This window comes from Pteronotus mesoamericanus, unplaced genomic scaffold, assembly GCF_021234165.1.
Source record: "Pteronotus mesoamericanus isolate MK-2021 breed Mesoamerican mustached bat unplaced genomic scaffold, CSHL_Meso_final contig_221, whole genome shotgun sequence".
Classification (NCBI taxonomy): Eukaryota; Metazoa; Chordata; class Mammalia; order Chiroptera; family Mormoopidae; genus Pteronotus; species Pteronotus mesoamericanus.
The window spans coordinates 12,455,754-12,478,590 of NW_026555092.1; the positions used below are offsets into that span (position 1 = coordinate 12,455,754).

At 44.9% G+C, this 22,837-nt stretch overlaps 1 protein-coding gene across 1 annotated transcript; it reads right to left on the bottom strand.

The window, feature by feature from the left end:
• Window positions 1–620: 620 nt before the first annotated feature.
• Window positions 621–22,531, bottom strand: OSCP1 (organic solute carrier partner 1). The gene is made up of 10 exons (XM_054571557.1): window positions 22,351–22,531; window positions 13,635–13,789; window positions 9,690–9,857; window positions 9,077–9,157; window positions 5,435–5,538; window positions 4,856–4,984; window positions 4,340–4,409; window positions 2,686–2,825; window positions 1,688–1,751; window positions 621–1,304 (listed from the first exon to the last, which is right to left on the bottom strand). Exons 1-10 carry the CDS (start codon window positions 22,460–22,462, stop codon window positions 1,188–1,190), a joined length of 1,140 nt encoding a protein of 379 aa, XP_054427532.1. The 5' UTR covers window positions 22,463–22,531; the 3' UTR covers window positions 621–1,187.
• Window positions 22,532–22,837: the final 306 nt, after the last annotated feature.

Below are 22,837 nucleotides of genomic sequence, written 5' to 3' on the forward strand. Positions count from 1 at the left end.
CTCTGTAACCAAACACTGTGCCTTGGCAAGCTAAAGGAGAGCGTCCCTGGCCTTCACATTTCAGAACTGTGCCTCCACTCTTGCCTGGGTGCGAGGGACCCAAGTGTTCCCTGTGGTTGGACCAACTCAGCTCAGTTTCTTTCCTATCCTCTGCCATTCTGGATATTCCTTCTAGAGGGCTGAGTGGGCCTTGACCTCGGGACATGGGTTGGCCCTGAGCCCACCAGTTTTCTCAGTCCCAGGTCTTCCTGAAACAATTAAGGCAGTCCCAGTCTAATATTTTACAGGGATCCCAACTAGACTTGGCATCATGCCCAGAGAAGTAGCTCATCTGGTACACGGGAGGGAAAATGACTCACTTCACGCGCCTCCCATGTATCCAACTTAAGCCTCTGCTTGGCCAGTGCTGGCGAAGCACAGGAGACAGACGTCCCAGCGCACCATGCTGCGTGTCTTTAGTACAATGCAAGAACACTAAATGACAGAGGAAGACTGTGGGGATGAGGAGTACATGTCATATTGAAAAGCAAAGTATTCCTCGGTACACACCTCCATATGGGAGCAGCCCACACCACATATGGATGGAGGGATGTGCAGAGAACCCGCCCTGATCTGCCTGGGACCCAGCTGAGTGTTCCTGTCACACAGCTTTGCTCCCTCTGCCTCTGAGGTTACAGTTCCCGGGGTGCCAGGGAGAGGAGGGCTGTCTAAACTGGGGCCCCACTGTTTGAGGCAACTGCCTTTTCCATGTATCCCAGACTCCCAAGGCAGAACACGTCCCAGAAAGCCCTGAAGTTCTGTGACGACTGGCAGGCATCTGTGAGCTGTAGGCCCCCACAGCAAAGCTGCCACTCCAGGCGGCAATGGGAACGCCCCTTCCCAACTCTGAGTCTTGAACCTAATGGCCCAGGATGCTTCGGCTGGTTGTCATAAAATCGGAAGGAAGTGGGAAAGGTCCAATTTGAAAGCCTGAATATATTTTGCTGAAATTATGTGTATGTGTGTGCCTTCCAGAGAGTGTGCTCCCTGAGAGAGACTTGCGCAATTCATTCCAACATAAACAGGAACACGAGGTAACAGCTTCACTCAGTGGAAAACTAGCAGCATCCTTTTGCTTCCTGGGCATCCCCCGGGGTCCTCATCAGGCAGCCTCTCCAGCGTGGGAGGGGAGTGCCTGGTCAGCACCGCTATAACTCATCCATCATGGCCAGCAAATCGTCTCCCTTGCTGGCACTCCATCTTGGCTGGTCCGTGACCTCGAACTCCCCCATGATCCGAGCCAGCTCTTGGTTCCTTTGCTGGTCCTGTTAGAGAAATGAGAGATGTTGTTGATATTTGATTTTTTAAAAAAAATATCCTCACCTGAGGATATTATATTTTATTGATTTTTTTTTGAGAGAGCTCACAAGCGAGCTCCATGTGAGAGAGAAACATCGATTGGCCTCCTCCTGGGGATCACACCCACAACCTTTTGGTGTACGGGACGATATTCCACACAAGTCACCCGGTCAGGGCTGGTATTTGATTTCATCCCAGCAGTGTGATACATTTCAGTGCCTCACATGTTTGTCAGAATAGGCACTATATACATACTGATTAGAGAGGAGAAGGTAGGGCTTTTGAAGTTGAAAGTTATTACAAGATGAGCAGGGGAAAAAGATTGGACTGTGGAATCCCCTGCACACACCTGAGTAGCTTGTATGTTGACAACTTCGTGGGCTAACTCTTCTGGCCTGGTGAGCGCTGCTTGTCTGCATGGGATGGTAGAGAAACAGGTCAAAGGTGAGCGTTTTTTCCCTGCCAGGGTGGCAAATTGGCACTTGATAATACGGCAACTTATTTTTTTCTGCCTCATCTTCTGCCTTTTCCCTTCAGCTTGGGACTCCATATTCCCAACCAATGTCCCCCACACTCCAGAAAGTCACAGCCTTTTATGTCTCTGTGCCTTTGCATACAACTAAACACTGCCAAGAATGTTTTTCCCCTTCCCCTGCTTGGCACACTCCGAGACCCAGCTCAGATGCCAGATCTTTCAATCTGCCAGTGCAAGTCATCACCATGTCCTCCATTAGCATTTATGACACGGCATTTGTGTGCATGTTCATTGTCCTGCTAGGCGGGGAGCTCCTGAGAACAGGCCCTAGGTCATACGCTCCATCTTTGTGTCCCCAGCACTTACCGCAGAAGTGCACAAAAGAAGTTAGTCAACGGATCGGGAAATAGATGGCAATGCCCCACCCCCCAAATATTTGGTTGTGAGGAGGATCACATGAGATAATGAGTACAAAAGTGCTCTGTAAGCTGTAAAGCATGGTGCGGTATAAATCTCAGTGAATTACCGCTATTGGTTTCGGGAGAGGCTGTCTAATCTCAAAGAGTATCTTTGACTTCTCTCTGGTTTCTTAACAGACTTTTGTTAATTTGATTATCTTGACTTCTAACACTTTTTGTTCAGCTGCATTAAGTACAACATTAGAACTATTTTTTTTTTAATGAATCCAGAAAGTTCAGGCTATTTAATACTGGTGGATTCTTCTTTAACTAAGTTATTGAATTTGCTGGTATGCCATTTGTGATCTTTACATCTATATTTATAAGTGTCACCGGTTTATAATGGTCACTTTTTTGATTTAGCACACTTAGGATTTTTATACATGTTTTTAAAGAAACAGGTTTAAAACATACTCCTCCTCTTCATCGGTGGTAAAGAGATTCAGCCGGAATCCTGGCTCAGAGCCACTGGGTTTCTTAATCTCCATTCCTCCCATCAGCTTGGCCAAGAAATTCAGCTCTTCTTTAGCAAGAGGGTTTGGAGCAATGTTTTGCTGTGGAAAAAAAACTTCATGATTTTTAGCCACATGAAGGTGATCATATTTCCCGCTGAGACCCAGAGGCCCAGGGCGGTATTATAAAACAAGGCAAAATAATAACTGTTTAAATTACTTCTGGGAAGAACGAGGTCCAAATAAAGCATAGAAAACAGGCTTAACCAAAGCAGAAACAATTTGCGTCAGAAGCACAAGGACTCTAGCAAGGGAGCACACCAGAGATTTTCACACTTTCAAGATGAATGGAAAGCCCCAAGCGTCCCCACTGTCCTCAGACTACCTTCCTCCTTGAAGGAGAAGAACATTGTTTCCTCTTCCTTCAGCGGCTTCCCCCAAAGTGGAGGCTCGGGTCCAAGGGCAGTCATTCCATAGGAGCTACCACACTGCCCTCAGGTGGTGGCCATCGTGAACACACCCTGAATCTACTCCCTGCTCTCACTGTTTTGCCCACTTCAACCTTCTCCCCTTCAAACCGGCTCTCTCTCGCCCAGCTTCCCCTGCTCTACCTCTTCCATCAATCACTCTGCCGCCAGAGTTACCTAAAATGCATCCCACTTGTCCTTTGCTTGAAATAAACCCCTCTGCCTTCTGCTTCAAGGACAAAGTTCAAATTGTTTAAGCCCCTTCCTAATCAGGCCCCAGCGTCCCTGTACAGTGGAATCTCTGGCCACCTCCTCAATTAGGCCATGATCGAGTCATGTGGGAGAAACACTGCGGCCCTGCTTCCCCCAAACACCGTGCTGTCCTGCCTCTCTGTGCCTTTGCTCAAGCTGTCATTTCGGCCTACACGCCCATTTCTCCTTCTCGGCTGCATCTTATCCACTCCAGAACGCCACCTGAATGTCACCTCCTCTGAAAAGCCTTCCTGATCTCTCTCCCCTGTCCCCGCCCCACTGGACAGAACATGTGCTCTTCTGGCGCAGCACCTCATTCAGAATACCCAGCGAGCTCTGCTTCCACCGTGTTAAAGTTATTTGTCTCTATCACTGTCTTTCCCAGAGTCCTGTAAGTCCCTTCAGGATGAGACCACGCCCAAGTCAGTTTTGTGTCTCTGGGTACCCAGCCCATAGAAGCAGTTCAACAAATGTTTGCTGAATAACTGAATATTCCATGATTTGTCCTGGAGCTGCTGGTAGCTAGTTCAGTGAACACTGGCAAAGACGGAATCCAGAGAACTTAACACCCCATTTTGAACTTAGGTATGGAGTCAGCAACCAGGGACCTAATGGCACTGGTAGAATGCTAATTTCACATATCCTGGTGTGTGGTTCCCATTTAATTATGGTGATTGAGCCAAGCCTAAAATTACCTAATTAGTCAGATCACTGAAGGTCTTCATGGGAAACTACAATTAGAAACCTGTGTACTTTATAAGGCGAAATTGAGAAGATTGCAAACAACGAGGGAAATGTTGGCTGGCTTTGAAATCTAGCGTTCCCGCACTTGTCCTCATCCAGACTTTTGTATCTAGAAATAAGCTCCGGAGATACATAAGGAAGGCAGGAGCTCACCTGCGTCTGTGAAGCTAAGTTCTTCGATGCCCCAGATGTGTGGGTTTCCACAGGCCGGTTCACACTGTACCTGGTTGTCAACAGAAAACTGAAAACATTGTCTAGCCCTTTACACTGACTTCCTTCTAACCCCCAAATATAGGTCACAGCTTTTATTTGGAGAGCTTAAGAGCATCTAGAAAGGTGCTAGGAATACTGAATACAACTAAGTGCTTGTTGGCCGCTCAAATTTCCCTTCTTCCCATGGGGAAACACCTGGGAAGCTGTGTAGACGTGCCTTGCCTTTTTGAATCTCCACGGGCACTTAAAGTGATTTATCTTTTAAACCTGTTGAGTTGCTTACGCTGGGAAATCTTAGGTGCCTTTTGAAAATGGCAGGGTGCTGCATGCGTTGTACCTAAGGGAATATCACTCCATTTGTCAGCAGGATTCTCACAGCAGAAGTCAAGCTGGTTTGTGAAAATGCAGTGACCTCCCTCGGACTTGAATTCATTCAGGGAGGGAGGACTGGCTTACATGTTAGTTCCCAGTTTCAGCACGCGGTCGCCATACAATTCAAAAGAACCTTCCTTTGGTGCAGTGACGTAGTCTCCCCCGTGCTGGAATTCTACCCTCTTCACTTCTTCGCCTTTGTTGTTGAACATTCTACAACACAAAATATGACATGATGGAATGTTCTCCAAGCTCGGGTAGTCCTGTAGACATCTTTATTATTTATAGTATGGGACAAAAAGGAATTCATGTACTCTTTGAAGATAAAGATGTCAATTGTGGTAATAACAATGATACGATAGTATTTATTGAGTACATGTTATGTGCCAGGTGCTATGTAAGCACTTGAGAGCATTATTATTCATCCCCAGGTTTGGGAAGGCATATGATGAGCCCTTTTAATAGATGAGGAAATGAATCCTGGGGAATTGGGTGGTCTGCCGTGTCTACGAAACAGCAGAGCTGGGATTAGAGCCTGACGTTCTAACTGCTGAGCTTACTGAAGAAAGGAGGGGCCCACTGCACTGCATTCTGTGTGGTGGCCCACATATTGGTTTCCCAGAGCCTCAAACGCTGGTCTGACAATTATCATTGAGAACTCACCTGATGAGTCCGGGAACCTCAGTTCCCCAGGGAACAGGCCCAGACACTGGCAACACAAAGCGACCATTAGAATTCTGAACTTTGTCCTTTAGAAATATGGACACCTGAAAAAAAATATACTTATTGTGATTTTTCTTGGTATATCTTCATAGACATGAGCATTGCGAGGACGGAAAGTGTATAATGGGGTGGGAATGTTACCTAGTGAGTTTCTAACATTAAGAAAAACTCACCAGAGCTAACACCTGCAGAGTTTTAGTGTTTTTACAAATAGAATTTCTTTTGAGCCTTAGAGCAGATCTTCTAGGTGAGGTGTAGTACATGCGTTTTAAAGATGAGAAAGCTGAGGGTCACAGAGAAACGTGACTTGCCCGAAGACATCAATAAGAGACAGGGCTGGGGTTTGACACCAAGGCCGATTACAAATTTCACACCCACTCCTGGGTTCCCTGCTAACTGTCTGTGCAGTTGCGAGGCTTGAGCTATAAGAACCTCGTTATGTCCATTTGTACAGATGAGGAATGAGCAGCTCAGAGGTTAGGACACTCCCTCAAGGTCAGCCAGCTCATAAAGGGCAGAGCTGAGGATTCAAAGCGACCCTCGTGTTTCTGACTTTGAAGTGCAAACCCTTCGCCACGTGCTGGACTGGTGAGAAGGGGCGGGGGTGGGCGAACCCAGCTGGCAATTGTTTGAAGGTCTTCTATGGACTGGGAACACCATATAGGCTTGTTTCTATTCCTGGGTTTGTGCACTCTGTATTGAGGTCTTGGCCAGATTCAACTCCGTAATTGTTGTAGTGGTTAACTAGTTATGTTGGATCTTAGAGTCTTCAGCTGTCAAATGAGATTAACTTGAAAGTCTCTTTAAACTCTAATATTCTACAAGATTATATCTGTAATATCATCAAGGATATTGTGTGCCAGGCAGTGAAAATGCAAAGTGATAGGAATTTGCAAGCTGCCAGTTTAGCATCCTCATGGTGGGCTGTCCAGGGCACATCCCAGCGGGCCACTCCTCAGCCCTGGGCTTTTGGTAAGTCATACAACCTTTCTGCGCATCAGTTTTCTTCTTGGGAAACTGGGAATACTAACAGTACCTGTTCAATGTGTTGATGTGCCAACTAAATCAGATAATGAACAGAAAGCATTTATCACAGAGTCTGACACACAGTAAGTGTTCAATAAATTATAGCTAATTCTCTTCGTATTATAATCCAGTTGGACACAGGATATAGGCATAAGCTAGGAAAGAAATGACACTAGAAAGCTTTTAGGAGGCGACTCTCAGGAGTTCTGGAGGGCTGAAAGGGGTTGGAAATGGAGAAGGCTGTAAGTGGCTGGCTGCTCCGGATTCCAAGCGGAACTGGTCTTTGGGCGCCTCTGGCCAGGCCCAGAGAGCAGGTCCGGGCCCTGGCCACGTTAGAGCGCTTCAGGTGTTTCGTGATTTCGCCGTAAGTTTTGGACACCAGATGAGGGGTTTTGGTTAAACAAAAAGCAAGGCAATGTTAGAGCAGAGCTGTGTTTTCTTCATTTAGTTAGTTGGTTTTGCTAACAAATCTAAAAACTACCAAGCCTGTGTTGAAAATCGAGAAAATCTGTATAGGCAATCACAGATTGCAGCCAGGCAGAAATATCATTAAAGACCAGACTCAGAAATACCATTAAAGACCAGAAAACCAGCCAAATGTTACAAATCAGCAGCTGAGCACTGCCAGCATGTGGAAATCCTTTTTCCCTCGATGAACATTCTGATGTTTCACTGCTTGCCCACTTAGCAATTAAAGCTTAATATATTTTGTAGTTGAATATATTTTAATGATTTTGTTATAGACATTATTAGGAGTATTTTTTCATTATAATCAATTTTATCTTGTCAGACTTGAGAAATCAATATGGCTGCTTACATTACTACAACTCATAAAATAATGTTCAAATGTGCACAATCTTGATAATGTGATGTCGACTTTTCCATATTTTAAAGCAATGAAAAACTTAATCTTGTTTGTAACTTTCATATTTTTAATTTTAATCAATACTATTAGAGATCTTAATATATATTGATGTTATTATTGCTCCATCCATAGCAAATAAAATTATTCATGAGGAGTAAAAATAAAATTGGCCTCAGAGTTGAAATCTATTTATCTTCCCCAGTCCATGGAAAGGAAATAATAACCAGGGGCTAGATGTAGTCTACTTCTTTTTTTTTTGAATTTTATTTTGTGAATGTTACACATACATATGTACAACATTCAAAAGGTTCGGGGGGTATGCCATGGAACCTAAGTCTCTCTTGTAACCCTGTCGTCCATGTATTTTCTTACTTCTAGGGGTGAGCACTGCGACCTGTTTCTTGTCTATGCTCCCAGAATCTCTCTTCTATACATATATTGGCATATATATATATATATTACATATGCTGCATCAATGAATCCTCCCAACAAACTCTAAATGCTTATTATCTTCAGTTCGAAGACACTGAAGCTCAAGAGACATAATTTGCTCAAGGTCATGGAGCTGTGCTGACGCAAACACAAGAGTGTCTGACTCCAGAGCCTGGGCTCATTTTGCCATATCATCCATCTTTCCCATAACAGTGTGTTAAATTATGGGAAGGAACAAAGTTCTGTCTGAGAGAGATAGGCCCCAAAGTCAGAAGCTGAGAAATATGTTTTTTAAAAGTTAGGGTGTAGAATTGTTTGGAGCAGGCATGACCGGAGGAGGCAAGGTCAGTTGGGAGGCAACAGCCAACAAGAGGAACAAAGACCTGAGCTAGGCTGGTGGCGAGCTAGGCTGGTGGCGGGAGGAATGGGAAGAGGGCGTGGACACCGAAAGGCAGACTCTTGGGGCCTTAGAAGCAATTAGGTGAAGATCAGAGAAGGGGAATCACAGGCGACGCTCTGGGTCTGCGCCATGTGAGTGAAGGAGTGACGGTGCCCCCCAAAGAAACCAGGAAGTTGAGGCAGAGCTTGAATTCTGGAGATTAGCTTAGGCACAGATGTTAAATTGCCGGCACTGAGTTTCAGGTGGAGATGTTGGCCTGGATGGCAGGGCTGAGGCTGGGGAAGGGCAGAGGTTAGACTCCGGAGCACCGGGTGGAAGAGCTGGAAAGTGGGGAGGGAAGCGATTCCCTCAGGGAGGTGGGCAGGTGGAGGCGCACGGGGGTTTGGGGGCAGGCAGGGGGCGAGGAAGGAGAGAGGCATGGAGACGGACGGACGGGGGGAGGGCAGGCCAGGACACACAGTGTCGCGGAAGTCCAGGAAAGGTGAGCGCTCCGTGGGGAAGGAGGGCAGCCTCCTAACCGTGTCAGAGGCTGGAGGGGTCAACAAAACTAAGGGTCTGGGAAGAGGCTTTGCAACTGACATCAGGCTGGTGGCCACGAAACACATCTCCTCTGGAGAAGGGAAGAAACTGCATTTTAAAGAAACACGTAAGGTAACTGAGAAGGAGTGACAGTGTCATTGTCTACCTTGGTCCATTTAAAAACTGCTGAGATTTGTTATCAGAAAGTTTATCATCGTGGAGCCAAACACTGAGGACATCGGTAAATGGGCAATCGCAGCCCTGTCTCCCTGACGGCTTGGCACCCGGTGATTCCCTGGGGCAGCTGCGGCAGCGCTCCCGGGGCTGCCCAGTCACTCACCCGGATATGCAGGTCCTGGAAGAAGGTGAGGAGCGTCTGCCGGATCAGCTGGAACTCCCCCGCAGAGAGACCCCCATATACCTGCCAGAGGCAAAGCAGCAAGAAGCATTTCATTTTCAGATGTGAGGCGAGAAGTGCGGACAGGAAGGGGCAGGTGTGTGTTCAGGGATGGGAGGCACAGGAAGGCGGAGACTCTGCTGCTGGGGCAAGAGGGGCCGCAGCAGCGCCAGCGCCGCTCTCTCACAAAACCCACTATGCCACACTGAGCGGGGTACACTACCCCTCCTGTCCCCCACAGGCCCACAGAGGCTCTTCCCCAAGATTCAGCAGAACATCACATCCACAGCAACCCCCTTTCTAAAAAGTTAGGAGAAAATCGCTAGGCTCTGTATCATCGCTTTCCCAGTTTTGAAGGCGACAGTAAGAGGTCATAAGATGATAATGCCTCTTGTAATATCAACTTGGATACTTGGAGATTTTTAGGATTCTCTGGGAGAATGGCAGGCTTTGCAATTCCTCATCCTGTTCCCTCTGTCACAGAATCTTCCTGTTCTTAACAGAGGAATGAGAACAAGTATTAGGGCTAAGAGGTGATAAACTGATGGTATCTTACTTCAAACAGCTGCCGGAAAGTCTCATCCACTAGATGCACGAGGGCTGGGTTGTCTTGGATGAATCCCTTGATGGCATCTAAATGATTGAAAGTGACCAGCAACACATCCTTGGGACGGGGACACAGCAATACTTGATATTTCAAAGCCATAGTCATCAGGTCATAGAGCTGCCAGCCAGACATGAACAAAATAAATGGGATCATAGAAGCAGATGTCAGGACCTCCAGACAATGAAGCAGTCAAGGATTTACTGAAGACCAGTACTGCGTATATCATACACCTTGGGTGACCACATCAGTTATCCCTCAAACCAAGACACCTTTGAGAGTAAAAGGGGAGCAGTGATATTAATAATTAAGCCAGGACAACATAGTTAGACTAGGACATTCCTGGGCAAACTAGGATTTCTGGTCAGCTGATTGCTCATGGAACATGTTTGAAACAACATTGGTAGCTGTGGGGCCCTGGGTCGGGTGCTGGCATAGGGAGGGAAAACGCAAAATCAGGCCCTCCGTTGCTACCGACTAGCTGAATGGCCCAGCTGAGTCTTCTCTCGCCCCTCTGGGCCTGAGTTTTCTCATCTGTAAAAAATAGTCTCCGATGCAGCTAAAGAAGTGCCCAGAGGGAACTTTACAGTAGTAGATGCCTACATTTCCCTAATCAATAACCTAACCTTTCCCCTTAAGAGACTAGGAAAAGAAGGTCAAACTAAAGTCAAACCAAGGAGAAGAAAGAAAGTAAAGTTTGGAGCAGAAATCAATGAACTAGAGAGTTGAAAAACAAGATAAAAATCAATGCAACCAAAAGTCGGTTCTTTGAAAAGATCAACAAAACTTTAGCTAGGTAACTAACAATTATTTACGTAGACTGACCAAGTAAATGAGAAAAATAAAATTACTAAGATCAGAAATAAAACAGAGGACATTACTCTTGCCTGATGGAGGTGTTCTGAGTGTACTAAAAGCCACTAAATTGTACGCTATAAAACAGTGAAATTTATGTTATGTGAATTGTATATTAATTTAAAAATTGCAAAAAGATATTATAAAACTGGCTGTGGAAAAGACATTAAAGAATAAAAGGTTTTTTTGGGTTGTTTTTTTTTTTAAAGGACAAAAACAAAAAATTAGTTCTGAATTTCCTCTCATTGCAGAGCTGCTGAGAGAGGGGTAAATGAGATAGGTGTGAAAGTGGCAAGTAGAAAGTTCTACAAACTGTAGAGGAACAATTTTAAATAATAAAAATACCTCCTGACTGGTGTGGCTCAGTGGGTTGGGCGTCGTCCTACAAACTGAAAGTTGGCCTGGTTCGATTCCCAGTCAGGGCACATGCCTGGGATGTGGACCAGGTCCCCAGCCGGGGGCATGTGAGAGTCAATCAATCAATGTTTCTCTCGCTCTCTTTCTCCCTCCTCTTACCCTCTCTCTAAAAATAAATAAATAAAATCTTTTAAAAATGATAAAAATACGTAGTAAGATATCAACAAGCCCCATGTATGGTATGACCATCCAAGAATGACCAGGAACTGGAAATTGGTGAGGTCCGAAGCAGTCAAGATAGGCTTTATGAAAGAAGGCGGCAGTCATAGGCTTCACACTGGCTGAGGGAGAGGAAAGGCATGCTCGCCGAGGGGAGCGGCATGCGTGAGGGCCTGCAGGCAGCCACAGATGTGCTCTTCTCCTGGGAGAATGAGGAGAACAACCTGGCTGGAGAGGACTGTTCTCCTCATTGGGGATGGCGGGAAACAAAGTTGAAGAAGTATGGCAAGTTCAGAATAGTAAAGGTAGGGACAGGCAAAATAATTTAGACTAGCAGTGGTAGGGGTGGGAGGCTCCTGAAGTTTTCTCAGCTGACATGGTAAAGTGGTGATTAAGCCAGATTACTATGGCAACGATGAGCTGTGAGAGAAGGGGGACAGCGGAGGTAGGGAGATGAGCTAGGACCTGGCTCCTAATAGGTTTCCAGTAATACCTACTGACTGTACGGAAGACATTGTGTTGGCGTGGTCCAGTCCGAAGGCCTGGAATGAAGATGGCGGGAATGGAGAGGCAGAGAAAAGGGGAGCATGTGATGCCTAGAAGGAAAAGCTGTCCGCGTATGGCGAGTACCTGACTGCATTTGGGGGATGGAGATGAGGGAAATGACTCCAGCGCTTTTGACTTAGTGCCTGGAAGAAGGATGATGCTACTGAGGGAGGCAGGGGGGATGGGGGACAGAAGGCCAGACTGGGAGAGAAGTTATGGACTCACCGGCGGCAGCACAGGAGCTATAAACTCCCCCCACCTGAGTGTTGTGCCGAGCACATTTAAACCTCATTGCTCCCATTTAATCTTCACAAGAACCCTACAAGGTAGTTATTATCCCAAGTTTAAAAACAAAATGCCTAATTTCATATGGCTGGTAGTAAGTGGCAGGTTGAGATTTGAACTCAGGATGGTCAGATCCTAAGGCATTTGCTAGACCTTTCTGTAGAATCCCACTTTCCCAACACGCAGCTGACCATTTCACTTAGTAAGTGGCAGACAACAGGAGCCGGGTGGGTGGGTGGGCGCGCGCGTGCGTGTGACACTAGAGGTATTAGTTTGAGACTCTTCGCCATCATTATCATACATGAAGTTGCTGTTGTATATAGGACACCATGCTAGGAATAAAGGATAAAAACAGGTATAAGATGAAGGAAAAAAAGTTCAGAATTGTTCAGTAAATGGAGTCTCACAGCTAGCTAAGACTTGAGTCCACGTTCTTTAAAATTCTAAATTCTATGTCCCTTCTCGATGGAAACCTAAACCTTTTTAAAGGCAGAGGGAGCAGAGCAAAAAAGGTAATTACTGCACTTTGCCGTGTAAAATGCACATATACCATGGACGTAATAATGGGCATAATGATCCCATGTCTAATGTGTGCCGCAACCTGGGTGCGCATTATACACAGCGAAATATGTTCGCATTTTATTGACTATTTACTATATGTCAGGCCTAGGTTTGTCTATATATATATATGTTTCTCACTTAATCCTCCCAGCACCGATGAATTAGCTCATGTTATCTCCACTTTATAGATGAGAAAATGGAGGCTCAGGGAGATAAAATAACTTTCCAAAGGTAAGTGGCAGGGGTAAGAGGGCATAGGTAAAGGCAGTCTGTCTCTGTGAGGTTTCCAGGTACCAGTAATACGTGAACATTGATTCTGCATGCCTAGCACCTACTGTCGGTCCTTATTTTGCCCGAGGACATTTTCTTCATTGCTTTTAGAGAAAGGGGGAGGGGATGGGGCGGGGAGAGAGAGAGAGAGAGAGAGACATTGATGTGAGAGAGAAACATTGATCTGCCTCCCGTAGGTTCCCCGGCTGGGGAATCGAACCCCGCAATCTCCTGGTGTACAAGATGACAACCCAACCAACTGGGACACACTGGCCTGGTCAGGGCATGCTCTTCTTTCTTGAGAGCACAGTATGTATATAAATTGTTTGGAATTTTTCTGAATGTAAGAGATCTGTTATTCTTTGCAATTTATTTATTTGGAATTATTATTTAAAAAATCACAGTACCCTAGTCATTTGTTTCCCAAAGAGATAGATATGTTCATGTTATAAGTAAAGACTGAGAAGTTTTGAATTTGTTTTAAAAAATGCCTAGGTGTCAGATCTGAGATTTGCCAAGAATGAAGCAGAATTAACGTTTTTAGGGTTGGGATAAGGCGTTCACAAATATGGGCCTGAAGACCAGCACTGTCTTTGGACAGGGGGAATGACATAAACAATAGAGGGACGGGTGCAGGTGACTACTCGGGTCCTTTCCAACTCTGAAACGTGACAACTAATATTTACAAGGCCATTTTCTTTGCAAGGCAGCTTTGCATATGTTATCTCCTTTGATTCCAGTCTACCATCATCCACAAAAGATACAAGAAATACAATCAGGGGGGTGGGGCAACTGTCTGCTTACCTTATCCATGCTGGCCTGGTTCAGTCTCATAATGGAGGCATGGGCCAGGCGGTCATAGATAGTCCTCAGGGCCTTCTTGGAGTAGAGCTCTTGCGGTTTGAACAATTCCTCTATAAAGTTTTTATTGAACATGGTTAAGATGATGTCATGAAGAACTGTAGAGATAAGAGAGAATACAGCTAAGCAAGGTACTTGGCGGGGGTGGGGGCTTTACTCAGGACACACGCTCTGTGTACAAATGGGATGGAGGAGCTAGGCCTATGCGGGAGGGAGATGCTGATGTGCTTGGTGAGACCTGCTCCCCGGGGAGAAACCACACGATGTTCCAATGGGAGGCGGGGTCCGCAGTGTTTTATGAGACCGTTTCAGAGCAAGCATCAATGTGACAACGTACAAATGTGTTGTGCTTCAGAGGTTACAAACCACTTTCACATATATTATCTCACTTGATGATAGGGCAGATGTTTCTTCTTCCTTTAAAAAAATATTCCTAGAAACATTTTAGATTAGATCTCCTCTTTAATACGAGAAACAGCATCACTCTTGTTTGTTTAGCAAATGTATAACATTTTTACTTAAAATTAAATTTTATAAAAATGGGACCAGTAATGGTAATTGACTTTTTTTGGCAAAACATTTTATAAAAATAGACAAGTCTACCCAATGGTTAGAGATTAAAACATTTCTAATGTTTCTACAAGGTGTGTACTTCACATTAGTAGCATTTTAGAATGACTCAATTTTTATATTTGATTTATAATACTGATATTTCACTGTCATGCTATGTCTTATATTGTTGTTCAAATGGAAAACTTTCATGTAGTGAGAATAAAAGGTCCTAAGGTGTGTGCAAACAGACGTGTCTATAATTCTAGTTCTTCATTCACTCATTCATGTAGATATTTTTTGCTATTCAAATATCATTAGTTGAGGGCTAGATAAACCCTCTGGTATGAGAAATAGAAACAAGTGTGGTTGAATACAGATTGTTCTTAATTAAACCATATCTATTCTTGCCTAAAGGTGAGAGTGTATGGATACTGAAAATATACATTCATAGTAATTAAAATTTGAAAGGAAGCTGGTTACTTAAGTTACACACAATCAATTATTAAACAACAGTGATTACTACTGAAAAATACAAATGCCTCTTTCTTTTGCCACATAAAGGTATGGCTGTGGCCCTGTGTCTTCGAGAGGGGAGGCAAGGTGCGACGCTGATGTCACGGCTTCAGGCACTGTCTCCGCCTTTAAGCAATTGATAGCAGTGCCCTGAAGGCCCAGGCCAGCATTTTAAAGCAGCTCAAAGGGCATTTTAGGGGGGAGGTGGCAGGGGGAGCTCAGGGCTGGTTAAATTTCAATCTTTATTTTTTATTTTTGAATTTGTTGGGGTGGTATTGGTTAACATAATTTTATAGGTTTCACGTGTACAATTCTATATATATTTAAATTTTAGATGGAAGGCCTACAGAGAGAGGGGAGAGGGGGAAGAAAACCCTCCCCCGACACCTGACACAAAAGAACTAACGGACGCTTCTTACAGGAAGTGTAGAACTCACACTTGACATTCGGATTTCATTCTAGACGCCTTCCTATTAGTGAGGAAGAACCAACTCCATTACCAGCGCAGGACATCCCTCACATCTGACCATTTCAACCCATCGCACCTTGCCCTTAGTGCACGCTCACATGTTCCCAGTGTGGACAGCTTGGAGACCTAACTCGGGCTCACTTCACGCATGGCCTTTTGCCTTTAATCTAAAGTCAATCAAGGACCTGCAGTAAACAGGGTTCTTTCAGGTTTTTCTTACTGCAGTCAATATGAAATGCAGAGGTTGCAAGGAAATAGGTACAACTGAAAAGCCACATGTAAGGCTTCAAAAGAGAGAATTTGAATTTTTCACAGGTTTATGTAGGCCAGGGGGGAGTGCCAGGGAGGAGGAGTCCAGGTGAAAGAATCACATCAGCTCTGCTTACTTGAATGCTTACAAATAGCTGCCATTCACCTAGGTGCTGAGGCTTTTCTCTCGGGTCTTTCAGCCTTTAGCAGAATGAAGGAAAGTAGCTTAGACCCCAATACAACAGTTCTAAAAGAAAGTCACAAGGAGACTGTTAGCCACTTTGGCAAAGTAAAAAGCAAAATGAAGCCTTTCCCTCCGGGGAGTGAACAAGCTGTGTATCACTGTGGCTCCTTGCACAAAAGCGCCCAGAAAGTTCACTGGCTGGACAGAGAGCAGGGCAGGACTTCTCCCTGTGGGCTGAGCAGTGCCCACAGATGTCCCCAAGGAGAAAGTGGTAGTTCTATGGTTGGACCCCAGTACCCAGGTTCCCACCTCTCATATAATTCTTTAGAAGGAATATGGGGCACAAATTAACCGCTGATACCTCATAACATGGTTCACCTGGCACTCGGATGAGGTGGGCTTACAATGTACCAGACGCTGACATAAACCCCAGGGCACAAAGAGGAAGGAAATGCCCTTACTAATAAGGAGGTCATATTTAAGTTAAACCTGAGAAATAGGTTTAACTACACCTGTCAGTCTATCTCAGTTGTTAGCACTCACATGCGCTTTGTATAACTGCAAGAGGCGGGAACGTACTGGGATCCAGGTTTCACTAGGAAGGCCAGGGAGTGATTTTTCACAGGTGCATCCTGAGTTCAGATTATGAAGTTAGTTTCTGGTCATTATTTTTGAATACTTAAGTTAAAATAAACTCAAATGATTCGATTATGTATACAAAAAGCTTTCAAAATCCACACTTCTCACCTGAAATACTGCCACACATCAAGAGGGGGGCCAAAAATTGCTCAAGAGAATTGGCCAAAGGTGGTTGTGATATATAATAAAAGTGTACCAGGCTCTTCAATTGGGGTTTTCTTTGAGCCTGGCCTGATGAAATAGGGCTCTTGATGAAAGCAATGGCGTGTTTACTAAACCACTGTTGAAAATTTGGTTATGGGAACATGCAATTTGGAAGGAAGGGTAAAAGAGAGAAGCTACTACTTCTGGATGGTTTCCATGTTTCAAATCCTTACTCTGTTGCAGGCACCCAGCGTAGAGCCCTCCATGCATTATCTCATTTAGCCCTTCCCCAAGACAATTCTGAATTATTATCCTTAGTCTATCAAGGAGGAAAACTGAGTCTTCGAGAGGTGCAAGTTGCAGGTCACACGGCTAGGGGTAGAGCTGAAATTAGAATGGTGCTGTTGATTCTACTGCCTTTGCTCTTCAATATCATGTATGTTACCCCCTGAGCATGCTGGGTGCGCTAAGACCATTTCAAATGCTGAGGACGATGGTTGATGACATGCACAAACTGCACGCAGATGTCAGATGATGAAAGGTACTCGTGACACTTAAAGATAAGAAAGGCTGAGGTTTTACTCTGAGGGACTGGCAACTTTTCCAGGTTTGCTGCTCGTTGTAGGTGAAGGGGAAGCTGAAGGTCGGGCGTGACAGGGCCATACTATATACATGCGAGACATCATGCCTTCTGCCCTCAGTCCTGGCAGCCATGCAGCCCCATGCTTCCACTATTCTCAGTGGCTCAACAGATACCGGTGTGTGCTACGGAAAATGGTTCAAGGAAGGTCACTCACATTGAACCACAATTCTTTGGGTACATGGTACTATCACAGAACTGCCTTAGGGACTACCAAATAGCACAACCTACCCAGAAGTGTAGCTTCTGCCCCAGTTGTCCCCACAAAGCTTAGAACTGATGAGGAGAGGAAAAAAAGTACCTCAGGTGAAATATGGTCCTTGTGCCTAAGTTTGCTTGGTTTTGACTTTACATGCTGTATTTACATAAAAGATTCAAATATACAACCAATGTCTTGGCTAGAGAGAAACTCATGCCTACTTTTTGTTTTTTAACTTTAAAATATTTAGAGTGGTCCCACTTTAAGCCCCCTTGATAAAGGACTAAGTGAACCTGTGGATGCAGACTGAATACATGCAGCCCAGAGATAGCATACCTCGTTTTCTGTCCACCTCTGTCCATTCATCTACATGAAGCATATAAAAAGAAAACACCAGTTCATGAAGCAAAAACAGCATTTTGAAGGAGGCTTTAAAAACACCAATTCCAATCATTTGGTCTATGAAACTTTATTTTTCAGGTTTGCATTAATGTCTAATGTGAATACTCTGCTTTCCGTGTGAAATTTTTAAAAGGATGATGGATAAACAAGTTCCAAAAAAAGCCCTACAGAGGCCCTATCTTATAGAACGAGTGGCCTAGAAGGAGAGGAAACTCAGACCTACTAGCTCCCCTGGGGTTCGTCTTGAAAGGCTCAAAAAGTCATCCCCTCCAATGCTGTGAGAATAAATATATTCAAAATAGGCTTTTAAAAAAACACTAACTTCCATGAGGAACAACAGTTCCAAGAACAGGTAGACAAGGGAGCTTCTTTTTGTATAACCTGATTTTTAAAAAAAAATTATTAATGTAAGATTTCCCTTTCTAGAGTACAGATTAGAAAACTTGAAATGTAAATTAAAAAGAAAAAAATGCTTATTCATTTCAGATTTACTTTTTATACACAGATGTGTGACTTCCAGGTAAAAAGAGGGGAGTCAGGACGGGGCCGCTGTCAAGAACACTCGCGAGACAAAGGCGGTCGGGGGGATGTCAGCAGGAAACCAAATAAGGAGCAATGTACTTGGCTTGCGAAATCTGTAGGAATTAAGATCCTCACTGCGTTGAGGCCTGGCTCTACCATTTACTGGCTATAGAACTTCAAGCAACTTGTTTAACCTCAATCTCTTAGCCTGTGAAATGGGGTTCGTAACTGAACCTAACTCACAGGGTTGCTGTGGGGATGGAATGTGAAACATCAAGCACTTAGCTGGCTTCTCTTCTAGTTCTGCTTTCTCTACCGAAGGACATAGGACACCACCCATAAAGGATGAAAGGTGACTTTTTTTTCCTTTCCTTATTTTTTGGGGAGACTTCAATCTACAGAAACTATTCCCAGATAAACAGGGTTCTACACACATCCAAATTTAAAAAACATTTTGTCATTAATGGTCTCCCTTGGAAAATTTGCCACGAGATTGCTTTAAAGGTGATTTCTGCAGTTATAATCAAACATATACATGTCTTCAATGCACAACACCAACAGCTCCTAAAAGACAAGCCTGGGAGCACAGCCAGTGCTGAGCCCTAACTGGCTGCAAAAGGTTCCCATGGCCAGGTCAGACTCCTCTGGGAAAATTCACTGTCTTTCTCCCATAAGAGCCACAGGCATTTGGAGAGAAAACAGTGAGGAAGCAGCAGCAAGAGTCAGTCCACCTTTAAGCAGATACCGGTTTCTGTAACATAATGTCCACATCTTCTATCTTGTTGTGGCATTTATTTACAGGCGGTCTTGCCTCACAGGCTTGTGGGAATTCAGAAAGGTGTAGTTGCCACCCTCTTGAAGGCATGCTTGGGAACAGGGGTGCTGCCAGTGTCCAACCTTCTCTAAGGGGCAGTGACTACCGGCTGCGGAAACAACAGAACTGGCAAATGCATGCCCAGGGGCAGGTGAATGATGTGCCGTTTTTCTATTATTTCTCCAGGTGACTTGTTTGTGACAATTCCACTTTAGTTTTAACAATGGGGATATTTAGTTGTAAAACGGGGATATTTTGCCTGAGAGGCATGCCCAAGGCTACCCAGGCTGCCTGTTCTATTGAAATTAGAAAAATAAAAACAGAACCTCACCACCATTTGGTTGCTCAGAACTACATTGTGATCTTCACATATTGGGAAAATCACTGAATGGCTCTATGCCTCATTTTCCCCTCCTGTAAAATGAGGTGTGCAAACAAAATGTAATAGAGTCCTATTTATGGTATTTTTAAGAGGACAGGAGTGAGGTAAAGGCAGGTTTTATTATTCTCACTATTGCTTAAAATGCGGGACAACATTTAATATGCAACACTCAAAAGTTGCCCCATGGAGAGAGCACTTCCTTTCTGTTGAACGCTAGACCAGAGGCTGCGTTGTGGGGGAAAACCGCACTGTCTGTACTGGCCTTGTGGGGGCAGGATGGCTTCCTGGAGAGCAATTAGTCGCGTAAGATAATGAAAACATCTGGAAGAATTATGGTTTTCATTCAAAGCTTCAACGAAGGCTAGTATACTCTGTCTGGTGTCTTATAGGTGTCTGTGCATGGGCATTTGTCACTGTGGCTCCTGCTTCCTGCGTCTATACTAACTCCAAATGCTGGCACAGTGTTTCTCAACTTTGAACTCCACACTCTCAACTCTGCTTTTACACTCTATCTTCTGTAAGTCCCCATCAGCCAACTATGGTCCTTTCTGTCATTTCTTGAAAAGAGAAATCATTGAGTATATTGGATATTTTTTTTCAGATCTCTCCTTCTCTTCCCAACCTTCCAACCCCCACAGAGATTCTGGTGCAGTAACCCCCAGGTATGATAGTACAGCGGTTAAGGACATACTGCTGAAGAACAGAAGCTCTAGAGCCCAATGACCTCGGTTCAAATATGTAACCCTGGGAAGATTAGCCTTAGTTTCCCCATCTGTAAAACAGGGATAGTAGTATTTCCTACATGATAGGATAGTTGTGGGGATTAAGGTATTCAGGGAAGTCCTTGAGTCATGGTAAGCGCTTAATAGATGTTTGCTGTTGTTGTCATTAAGAAGACATGTCCTCCAGTTTTAGAATCAGTTACTGGACCAGACTGATCGAACGCCCTACCTCCAGTGAAATGCAGAAGGGCTGAATGATGTTACATCCAGCGTCTCATATTTCGTCTCACACTCACCTCAACTGTGGAAGGAATGAGTGTGAATGTGAATTACCAAAGGCGGCTGTACCCAGCAAACCCTGAAGGACTGCAGCTCCTAAAGACAAAGGAAGCCAGCCCCTTAGTATTTATAGGGTCTTGCACAGATCTCTTCTTGACAGACACCTGCTACTTACTGTGCTAAATATGTTAAATACACACATTATCTCATTCAATCCTTACAACTTTGCTATAGGGTATGTAAGGCTTATAGAGCTTATACTCCATTAAATGGCAAAGCTGAAATTGGGACCCACATTTGTATGACTCCACAGAGCATGCTCTTAATTGCTAACTTACACTGCCTGCCAAGATCCAGGCTACCCATCCAAGAACTACCTGTCAGTCATTAGCCCAAATGAAATCACACAACACAGGCACCAAGAAAACAGAACCCTCTAGAGGAAGAAATGGCAACGCCATATAAAACAGCGAATTTAGATCTTCAGTTCAACATTTCCTGAGCCCCAGTTTGTTCTGGTGTAGGTATTACGCTAGATGCTGGACTACAACGATGAATAAGACCATCATGTGGAAGAGACAAACACAGACAATTACAGGATAATGTGGTTAGTGATAAGGTAGAGAGGCATGTATGGGTGCTATGGGAGTATGTGCAGGCCCTTTCCCTTCGTGGGGAGACTTCCTGAAGGAAAGGAATCATAAGCTGAATTATGCAGGATAAAAAGGGAGTTACTAGCATGGAAACGGGAGGTTTGAGGTAGAATGGGCATGGAAACAGGAATGAACATGCTTTAAATGGAGACCTACAAACAGCTTGGTATTAGGATACAGAGTAGGAGACAGGCAGCGGTGGAAGGCGGGTCTGCAGAGGTGTACACAAATCAGATCAGGAAGGGCCCTGAAATGTCCTGCCGAGGACCTGGCCTCCATCCAGACAGTAGTGGAAAGTTCACAAAGGGTTTTAAGTAGCAGGGGGTATGGGCAGATTTGCATTTTAGAAAGCTCACTGGCAGCGGTGTACAGAATGAATGGAGGGTGTATGCTATAGGGAGTTTTAAAAATCTTTTCATGAATGGACTTGGACTCAGTTACACAGACACAAAAGTGAATATCTGAATATAGATGCTTAACATCAATTGAGCATACAAAGACTGTTGGAAAGAATAAATGTAATCCGTGGCTACATCAGTTACCTTTATATCATTTTTCTTCCTCTACCTTGAAATATAATATTTAATGCCAGGAAGGTTGGAGAAAGCAGTTGTTGATTGAGGAGGAAATAAAAGAGGGAGAAAAAAAGGGTGACAGAGAGTTCTGGGTGGTCATTTCTCTGGGGATTAGATGGGGTATATAGGAGGACAGATTTTACATTTTAGAAACTCTCATATAATTACTTCCACAATTGTATTCTCTTCCAACAATTGTGAAGGGGAAGAATTATAATTTTCTTATCTTTTCTTATTTGTCTGTTATCTCAGGACCTCACCTTTCTAGAAATAGCTTCTGAAATTAGTAAGACTGGCTTCCAGTTTATGAAGGAGGATACTGCACAGAGGGCTGGAGAATCAGAACCTGGCCCATGGTGGGGTGGGGAGAGGAAGAGGATGCTTGGACTAGCAAAGAGTAGGTGGCCAGGTGACGGGCAGCTGAGCTCTCTACATTTGGGAGGAACCAGTTGTTCAAAGAGATTGGGAAATCACCTTGCCAATTTGAGGGGGATGAGGAAATTGGAGGAGGGGACATGAGGTACTGTAATAATATTCAATGAGGGCATTGAATCCCTCTGTTGTGAAAAGATCTTTTGGGAAATCTGACTCCTGAGGGGCTCTGCCTGGATGGGGCTGTGGACATTGTGAAAAAGATCTCTGGCTATAAGAGCGCAGTGCGCAGGGGTGCTGTAAGGTCAGTCTGTAAATGGGCTGGCTGTGCAGGCCGGGCATCTCTCACCTCTGCGGGCCTTGTCTCCCGGGATGTTCTGGGCCCGCAGCCGCTGGTCCAGGATGTAAAGCATCTCCCCACCCAAGTTCAAGAAGAGCAGCGGTAGCGTCCGCATAGACATGATGCCAAAAGAGAGCAGAGCTGGTGAAGTGACCGAAGGCTGGGGAGCCAGAGAACTGGAGGCCCAACCACCGCGTCCCCGTAGCCTGGTTGCTAGGGCAACGCGGCGGACAGCAAAAGGAGCCAATCAGCATGCCCTTTGTTGGGAGGCGCCTGAGGGAGGACGCTTATTGGGTGGGTGCCAGAGACCTACGAAGTGGACGGGTCCCAGGCGGAAGCAGGGTTGCCGTGGGGACTAGAGCGGAAGCGCAGGTTTTGACTTTCTGAGGCTGTGTGGAAGGGCGAAGGTCGGGCAAGGGCGGTGGGCATCCGTGGCCGGCGCCGACGGAGCGGTGGGCACCGCGCAGTCCAGCTCCGTTCACGGGACCACCCCTCA

Excerpts from the sequence above, each read along its gene's own strand:
- OSCP1 (XM_054571557.1), bottom strand. The coding sequence starts at position 22,462 with ATGTCTATGCGGACGCTACCGCTGCTCTTCTTGAACTTGGGTGGGGAG. Across the intron at positions 13,790-22,350 it reads GGGAGACAAGGCCCGCAGAG|TTCTTCATGACATCATCTTA; the intron begins GTGAGAGATGCC and ends TTATCTCTACAG. Across the intron at positions 5,539-9,076 it reads TCCAGGACCTGCATATCCGG|GTGTCCATATTTCTAAAGGA; the intron begins GTGAGTGACTGG and ends ATTTTTTTTCAG.